The sequence below is a fragment of the Rhagoletis zephyria genome, unplaced genomic scaffold (genome assembly GCF_001687245.7).
Source record: "Rhagoletis zephyria isolate East Lansing unplaced genomic scaffold, Rhagoletis_zephyria_1.1 Rzeph_scaffold_00068, whole genome shotgun sequence".
Classification (NCBI taxonomy): domain Eukaryota; kingdom Metazoa; phylum Arthropoda; class Insecta; order Diptera; family Tephritidae; genus Rhagoletis; species Rhagoletis zephyria.
In genome coordinates, this window is record NW_016157152.1 from 191,476 (window position 1) to 201,271 (window position 9,796).

The 9,796-nt window shown below is 36.3% G+C and overlaps 1 protein-coding gene across 9 annotated transcripts in view; it reads left to right on the forward strand.

The window, feature by feature from the left end:
• LOC108371389 (syntaxin-binding protein 5-like) overlaps window positions 1-9,796 on the forward strand; it is a 552,451-nt gene that overhangs the window by 135,209 nt on the left and 407,446 nt on the right. For all 9 annotated transcript variants that reach the window (XM_017626982.1, XM_017626947.1, XM_017626939.1 and 6 more), the window contains 3 exons: window positions 910-1,007; window positions 1,071-1,259; window positions 1,356-1,490. In XM_017626982.1, the coding sequence (XP_017482471.1) occupies window positions 910-1,007; window positions 1,071-1,259; window positions 1,356-1,490 (422 nt within the window). The remainder of the gene's footprint in view (window positions 1-909; window positions 1,008-1,070; window positions 1,260-1,355; window positions 1,491-9,796) is intronic.

Here is a 9,796-nt window from a genome sequence, read left to right on the forward strand (position 1 = left end):
GTGGGGAACTAAGCAAAATGGGCTAGTCTATTTCGCAAATATTCAAATGCATAATCCAGCAACCGATAATTTTATATATTCATTAAAAGATAATTTGTCATCAGTCTGAAATAGAAAAATTATAAATCGGAAGGGTAAAATAGTATTGTGTTATTAATTCAAAAATAAAAAGTTTCATTTCACTGACGAAGGGGGGGGGGGATCATTCATATAAAAGATAATTCATTAAAAGATAATTTGTCATCAGTCTGAAATAGAAAAATTATAAATCGGAAGGGTAAAATAGTATTGTGTTATTAATTCAAAAATAAAAAGTTTCATTTCACTGACGAAGGGGGGGGGATTGGTTTTCAAAGCTTTGTTTCGAAATTTTTACTACCAGTCTGGTATGAAAGAACATTTGTTTTTGGAAAACTGATTTCATTAAAAAAAAAAACGGGGAAAATTTTCTATATAAAGCGCGAAGAATTAATATTGTTTTGATTTTGTTTCATTACGAAAAACTACTTAAAAAAGGTAATTTTCATGTTTACTATTCTTTAGAAGCCCATAACTCGACAAATAACTTTAAAAAAAAATTGTGTGTAAACTTTCATACCTAGAATAAGTACAAAATACGAACGAATTCCAAAACATCCGGTCCGCTCAACGTAAAATGCCCTAAAATTGAAACTTTACAGGAGGAAAATAATTGCTACATTTTCACAGAAAATTCTCACACAGCCACAGAAATATGCTAATAATTCTCGTATTTTTTAAGATATGGCTATAAGTTTTTGTACAGGGGTTTGTCAAATAGGACCTTTTGCGTTGATGGTGACTAGTGTATATTTGAACTACTATTTACGTATAAAGTTGGTTGATGTTGTTTCAATTTAATACAAAGAAATGAAATAACTATATTTCTAGACATTTCGGCACGGATTTCCCTATTCTCCTACTGCGTTCGCTTTTGATCCCGTGCAGAGACTCTTAGCGATCGGAGATAAATCTGGGTTCATTAGAATGTATGCATATTTAAGATTTCATTCTCGAAAAAGTTGTTAATTGCAAGATATTACTTATATTAGACTTGGACGGCCAGGCGTGGATGCTCATGCAAAACACGAGGGCGAGTCGGAGTGTGCTGTCATATTTGCAGAGTTTCTAATTAATGAAGGTGCACTCGTTACGGTAACAGCGGATGACACATTGCACTTGTGGAGTATTCGACAAAAGACACCGCAAGTAGTTCAGAGTCTCAAATTTCAACGAGAGAGGTTTGCTTATTAATATATACATACATACATATATATGTTATTCAATGTTTGCGAAATTCGATGCTGATATTTTTTGGAATTTATTTTTCTTTAAAGGGTAACATGTATCCATCTGCCCGTTGGAAGTAAATGGCTATACGTTGGAACAGAAAGGGGTAACATCCATGTGGTCCATGTGGAAACGTTTACCCTTAGCGGCTACATAATTAACTGGAATAAGGCTATTGAAGTGTAAGGCTTGAAATCATACTTTTGCTCGTACATATGTATAACGTATTGGTTTGACATTTCTACTGACTGATAAATTTTTTATAAGTTCATAAACCTGAAATATAAGAACCAGGACTTCTTAACCAACATAAATGGTTACTTTTCGACCTTTCTCGGTTCATCACTGCAATGAACATAAACCTATCTCCAAAGAAATTGATTGATACTTAAGCATATATCACACGATTTGCATATTTGGACAGATTTGCACATGTTCACAGTTACAGAGTGATTTTGTTTGGAAAGTTGTTATTGAGCTGGACTCATTCTCGATAAAATTTTCTAGACAAAACCACTCTGTAACTACAAAAACGTACAAATCTGTACAAATGTACAAATCGTGTGATCCCTGCTTTAGGCTGAAACTTTGCTATTAAGGTTGGCGAGAAACATCTTCCGGTCATAAACAAATCAACAAGTGTGGGAATTACGATGATTTACCTCATCTACTCTCCGCAAGCACAATCGCGATCAGCAATACAGAGTCTGAACCAAGTCTTCATGTCAATCACCGGTGACGCTTGCGTTGCAGACGAAGAAATGTCATGTACAGTGCGATCGCCCGGTAGGTCATCAATTAATTTGAGTCAGGCGGCTTGGCAACAGAGGCTAGTATCACCAGTGTTGGCAGGTTAGACCATTTATCCGTAGAATTAGGATTATTCCGGAGAAAATTTAGGATAAAATATCTTTAGGGATTTTGCAAGTCTGAGTCTAAATATCAATATAAGTTTTCAGATCGCCTTTATTTAAATATGAGGGAAATAAATGCAACACTGTACTTGATTCTTGAAGTTGGCTGCTTTGAAATGTAAAAAATTTAAACAAAAAGCTTAGAGGTTTGTTTTTCACCACTAACTGTTTCTAGTTTCTGCTACAAGGATTTCATAACGCAAAAAGTTAGCATAAAAGAGCGTAAATGTTTTGGCAAACGATTTAATGCAATGGTGATGGGTTTGTCTTCTTTAACCTATATTAATAAAATGATAAAATTTGGCCTCGACCTAGAAGGGAGCTGAGTTACACTTTCAATATTTAAATAGCCATTATTGGGTATTTAAATACGATATAAATATTTGATGTGAAAATGAATCTTCACAGCTAATCAGCGATCCGTACCTAAATATGTCATGTGAACTCGCAGGAAATTCTTTGCTGGTTGATGATATGGTCGAATATGAGGCATTTCATGTCACCGCGGCCACCTCTGTGCGCGGCCTCTCAGGATTTGGATGAAAGTTGAAGAGATTGAAGGTCTAGGTGACATGAATATACGTGCAGCATATTTTGCCGATATGACGTAGGGTTGCCTATTTACACGGGACTTAAATTTTAAGAAAACGTCATACACTTTCTTTAAAGTGCTGTATCTAGGAAACCTTTTAACGAAACTTAATGGAAAAAAATGTATTTCTTCCGTCTTATTATGGGCTTTAATTGTACATTTTTTACATTAATGTGCAACGTATAAAAAAAAATTAAGTAAACATTTTTCTTTTTTTGACTTTTTTGATTATAGCATTTTTAAAAATTTGTATTTTTACATAAAAACATTCTCGATAATATCAACTTTAAGTACCCAAATGGGCGTAATGGGCTACTTAGGCGTATGGACTCTAGATCGTCTAACGCTCGAGGAATATGATATATAGACATTGAAATTTTATGAAATTGTACATTTTTGAAAGAGGACAGGTGTGTAAAAAACAAAAACAATATGAATAAATGATATTAACTTTACTAAAGATCTGAAATCATGAAAATCCCTTCAAGGAAATGGCAGAATGCAACTTTGTTGCAAGTTCACATAGGAAATTTGCTTACGACGTGAATGGAGGAAATTTTAAGAGACTAGCAGCTAGAGCAAGTCTTCAACTCCTGATGCTACAACAAATTCGAACACCCGAAGCCCTCTACCAATGGGGTGCTGTATGTTTCCAATGGGATCCCTGTAAAATATAACTGCAACGAACTTCTCAGTGGACTTTATTTCGACTATGACTACGTGCCAATTACTTTATTCCTATTTTAAGCTGGTTTAAAAGGTTAAATAACGTCAAGTTAGGAAACTTCATATCCGTATTTAACGAATCTTTAAATCAATAAATAATTTTTTTCGTTTTAGTTCTTAGATCCTGAACAGCCCTATTGTGTTGTTAACACGGTTCGGAAATTCTCATTTATGATTATTCGTTTTCATTCATTTATGAGATTTATCATCTTCGATAATATTCCAAATCTATGTTTGCATTCTTTTGTCGCGAGTGAACAATGCAAACAAATTTGTCATCTCTCACATTCGGAATGCGATCGACAAAAAAATTTCCGCTGCTTTTCATTCGCGAGCGAAAAAAGGAAAAGAAAGTTCCACTCACTCGAATATGAGAAGCCCCTGCATTGTCGGCCTCTCATAAATAAGAAAAACGATGCAAGTAATCCATTACCGATCGCTCACAACAACTTATCGCGAAAAATGTTTAACGACGTTGTATGGGAGACATTTTTCGCGTTTGTTTTGGTTATGAATTTTGTTATGTATACAGCATACATACATATGTACATTAGACTGCATCACTCCCCATACAAAAAAAAAAAAATCGTTACTATTTTTCCATATTTCCTATATTTCGGAAAAATATTAAAATTTACGTGAGCTGGACCGATTTGAAAATACCTCCAAAAATGGAGTTTTTTATGTATAAAAATAGTTTCTTACAAATTTTTTTTTGTTAAATCCCCTCATATGACAAAAGGGGGTTAGCTTAAAAAATTTGCATAAAAATATCAAAAAAAATTAAAAAAAAAATATTGAACGGAATCGTAATGATGAGATTTTTGATGCTGTTTTGTAACTATTTTCAAAGATTGGTATAAGGAAAACTTGAATAACTGAACCCAAACTCTTCCGATTTAGACTTAAGAGGTGTCATTGGAAAGGTACTTTCTCGCCCTTTTTATTTCTTTGCTAATAAGCTCATTCAAAAGATGAAAGAGAAAGGTAGGATGAACGAACATCATTCTAAGTTAAATTAAGATGCGTTGGTATTTGAAAAAAAAGGGACACGAATGACTTTTTTTTGCACATAAATAAAAATAGTGGGAAAATACCTTTCTACCGAGATCCCATAAGTCTAAATCAGAATAATTTTGGCCCAGTTAATCAAGTTTTTCGTAAATCAATCTTTGAAAAAAGTAAAAATACGGCTTCAAAAATCTCATTCCTACGATTCCGTTGAAAAGATTTTTAAATATTTTTACGCAGATTTTTGAAGCTTAATCTGTTTTGTCATCTGAGGGGACTTTTTTCAAAAAGTTCTTTACGAAACTATTTTTATTCATAAAAAACTCCATTTTTTGATGTATTTTCAAATCGGTCCAGCTCACTTAATACTTAATATTTTTTCGAAATATTTTGGTAGACGCCTTAAAATGTAATAAATTTTTTAGTCCCGGCGGAAAACTCGCAACTGTTTTTTTGGTGATGCAGTCTAATGTACATATGTATGTGTATGTAAGTAATGCAAGCAAATGCTTTTCGGTTGGAACGAATGTAGGAATATGCTCAAATATATGAATTATGGTGGTAATATATATGTATGTACCAGGGTTGTTGCGAATATTCGCATTCCCATTCGCAACCGCGGAGCTTCCGCATTAATTTTAACATTCGCATTCGCTTTCGCATTCGCATTAATCAATGCGGATCTTTTGCGAATGCGAATATTGAAGGGACCGAAAATAACAGTTATTTTTTGTACGAGTTAAACTTGGCCAAATATTTTTTATTCCCAACTAAAAGTCCTTTCCGGATAATAATCAAACCGCTTATCCAAATTAAACAAGTTTGATACTGAAAGAGGACTTAAATAGCTTTAAAACTGCAATGTCTAACCGAGAAAAGCCACCTATTGAAAAATATTTCAATAAAAAATGTTAATTAATTACCACAGAAGAAACCTTGGGTCAGGTATATAAATTTCTTTAGTATTAAATGATATAAAAAATATATAAATAGAGGTGGTAACCTTCGTTCGTTATTTCTGTTTATTGTTTAATTTTGATAAGCTGTTTGTTTATTATCCAGAAAAAACTTTTATTTCGGAATAAAATATATTAGGCCAAGTTTAACTGGTAAAAAATAACTGTTATTTTCGGTCCCTGGAATATTGTGCAAGTGCACTGATAAAACGTATATCTGGCCAGTCACAAGAAAGGATTAAAAATGAATTACAAAAACTAAAATCGAAAAACGCTGTTGACGTTACAGGTTCTCCAAATTCAGAAACAACCAAAAGAATGAGAATGAAGAATTCTTTCTTCAACGGTGTTTAAACAACGATCTTGCCATGATACTAGATTGTGAAGATGAAAGTCAGGAGGATACATCCGACATTTGCAGCCCGATGCAATTCTCACAAAAGAATTATTGCACCGCAATAAAAAAAATAAATATAACTGAAAATCCTCTCGACTGGTGCAGCGTCAATCGAAAAGAATTTACAATTTTGCCAAGTTTCAAGTTTTTCAAGTTTTCGCCTCGAGCGAGCAGTTATTTAGTGGCCCTGAATTACGACCCTTTAAAAACTTTTTATTGGGCATTGTATCCAATCCAATTTTTGAGTTCAAGTACTAAAAAAAAAAAAAATATTAAAAATTACTAACCTTTACATTTTTTATTTAACGAAATAACCTAATTTGCTCACCTAAATTATTTCTTAACAAGGAAAAAAGTCTAAGTTCGGACTGAGCCGAACATTAAATACCCGGCGCAAGTATTAAATATATGATTTTCATCTTTCTTAAAGCTACCGCAACATGGTAAGCAGGGGTGGGGTTACCCCTATTTCAAACATCTTCGATAGAACGATCAGTTAGATATAATGAGATAAACTTATATAGATATGTATGTGTGGGCGGCATCTCACCCATTTTCCAAAATTCAATAATAATGTTACTTCTTTTCAAGGGATTGTTTGGGTAAAATTAGCGTCCTTAAATTTCAAAATATCGAAGTTTCAAGCATTTCTGAAATTTACCGTTATGAAAAAGTGGGCGTAATTTTAGTCCGATTTTCAACGTTTTGCCTCTATGTGGCAGCCACAATAATCATACCGAGTTTTGCACACATTGATCGAACGGTTACCGAGATACATATATGTGATCATAAGTCGGCGGGGTCACGCCCATTTTGAAACATTTTATTATAAGCGTATTTTTTGCTAAAGAATTATTGCAAACATCAATCTTGAATAAATTAGCTCCAGTATTTACTGGTTTATCGAATTTTTCGTATTTCTCTAAATTACCGTTATATGGGATGTGGGCATGGTTATTATCCGATTTTTTAAATTTTCAGCCGTTTGGTATATTTTGTGAAGGCCAACAACTGTGTCAAGTTGGGAGAAATTGGCGGAGCGGTTCCCAAGGTATACACATGCAATCATAAGTGGGCGTGGCTGCGCCCATTTTCCAAAAATTTATAATATTCTTATTTTTTGCCTAAAAGTGATTGTAAATATCAATTTTGAGTGCATAATCTTCAGTAGTTACTAAAATATCGCAGTTTTCGTATTTCTGAAAATTACCGTTATATGGGAGGTAGGTGTGGTTATTGTCCGATTTTGCTCATTTTCAATACCATCCGTCCTACGCCCGAAAGAAGTGCACGTACAAAGTTTCGTTAAGATATCTCAATTTTTACCCGAGACAGACAGACGGATGGACGGACAGATAGTCTATATTTATTTCGATTCGTTTTGCCTGTTACAAACAACCGTTATGTAAACAAAGTTATAATACCCTTGTGCACAAGTGCGCTTAGGTATAAAAATACTTGACATCCGCATTCGCATCCGCATCCGCGGATGTTAGCGTTTAAACATCCGCATCCGCATTCGCATCCGCGGATGTCTAAAATTCCACATTCGCAACATCCCTGGTATGTACATATAAATTACATACATACATACGTGTAGTTAATGTATATTCCAAGCGTACACTTTTCGGTATAATGGTGTATCTGCATGTTATTTTATTATAATGATTGGGTTTATTTATTAAATCTAATAAATGGAACTTAGTGGGGATAAGATTGACTAATGAGAAAAGTGGGCGTCTGGTGAAGACTGAGAGTAAAGAAAAGCAAAAAAAAAAAAACAATTAAATTTTTTATTTCTTTTAAATGTTTTGATCGCCATTATAAGGCACCTGACGCACCCTCATTCTTCTCATCCCTGCGAATTTATGTACGTATATGTTAATATTGTGCACCAAGTTATTTGATAGAAGGGGTACGGTTTAGTTATTTGCCCAATGATTTCGGGCTATTGTGTCCGAATGGGGGTCCCGATCCACAAAATTTTTACAGAAAGTTGTAGCCAAGAGCCTACATTTCACTCTTGTAATGTAATTTTTGTTCACTAATTTTTTAATAACTTCAGTCTGACATATGCACTTTTTTGTGAATTTTGGGGTGAGTTATACTTAAAAATACTGTGGTCAGTGTAGCCAGAGTTGGACTGATGAGGTTTATTTTGTCTAAGCGCGGTCGAAGGCCGCAAACACGGAAATGTGTTCCGCACAAAAATGCTGTTTACCGAGTTCATATTCCCGGTGTCAAAATACAAATTTTAAGCCATTTTCAGTGGGTTCCCATGGGGCCTGTGGAAGGTTTTGAGGGGTCAGTTATGACTTTTACAAAGTGTAAACTGTGCTGTTTCTAGTGGGTGGGACATCAAGAGCCGCATCAGCTCCCCCTCCGCCCACTAAACAAAAAACAGTGGGCAAATAACTAAACATTCCCCGATAGAAGAACTTACCTATACTTTTGGGTCAAATTGCACACTTTTGTATGCACGTCCTGGGCGCTGAATTTCCCGGCCATTTGCATAGAAATATCAGCATAAATATGTCCATTTCGTTTGCCTCGACGCAAATCAGCAACACGTTCCGCCCACAGCTCAATCAGGATTTGGTCATCCTGCTCGCTCCATACAACACGATTTTTTGTTGCTGACATCTGAAATTTAATACAAATTTGGAATTTTGTATTTGTTTAAATTTTACTGACCATTGCTTATTTTTCGTTGTTTTTCAGTATGTATCATTAATGAATGTGTATGTATCAATTTTCTTTTGACAGTAGCAAACTCAACTTCTGCCATTCACAATAGTAAACAGCTGTCAAATTCGGCAGCATTGCAGTTAAAATTCACGAAATTTTCTTGCATTAAATCTGCATTTAGAAGAGGAAAATGCACGAGTTAATGCAACTAACGCCTCTTTATGCAGATAATCCTTGTTGTCTGTCTTCCCTATTATTTCATCTCAATGGATTAAGGAAAGAAATTCGCTCAATATAAGTTCGCTCATATAAGGGTCAGAATTTTTCATCAGCACACAAAAAAATTTTGGTTGTTGTTGTTGTTGTTGCAGCGGCTACAACAACCCCGCCCAGATCGGTTGGTATCTCAGTCGTTGTCGTCAAGTTCCACTAACGGCAACCCTAGGAAGCGTGCAGCTTCTGTGGGATCTGTCCACAGGGACAGGGCCGTTAGGGTTGTCGGGTTTTCCGGGCATGCGAAGAGATGGTTCGAGTCATGTGGGGTCTCTCCGCATGCCGGACATTCGTTCGGCACATCCTCATTCAGCCTACTCAAGTAGGAGTTTAACCTGCTGCAGTAGCCGGAGCGAAATTACACCACAACTCCACCTCAGTCAAGTGTAATGCCTGCGAGGGGTGGAGTCACCTCAGGGTCTGCTCGGGACTACGGATACACAGACAGTGGACCACGTCTTACGTGGCCCCCTGTTGCTCAAACAGAGCAGCCTCCACGGCAAACGATAGTCCGCCCGTGCAGCCCCACACACTCACACAGCAACCACACACAGTCGCCACTACACAACAACACAATAACACCACAGACCGTACCATAGCCACCACAGACCACATAACACACACAACTGCACCACCACCCACACGCCGCCGCCAACAACTCCTGGTTCCCCCTACAATCTGCACGGTATGTCAGACCAGAATATTCCGTAATGTGACATCAGTCAAGTGCAACACCTGCCTTGGCTGGTGCCACTTTAGGGCATGTTCAGGTCTGCGTACCACGCGAGATTGGACGGGGAATTTCGAGTGCCCGTGTTGCGCTGCTCGGTCGCAGACGTCAATTGCGACGCCCCCCACCACCACCACAGGGCGGCAACCACCTCAGCAGCACACACAGCCAACGGCGGCAAGAACATACACCTCACTCACA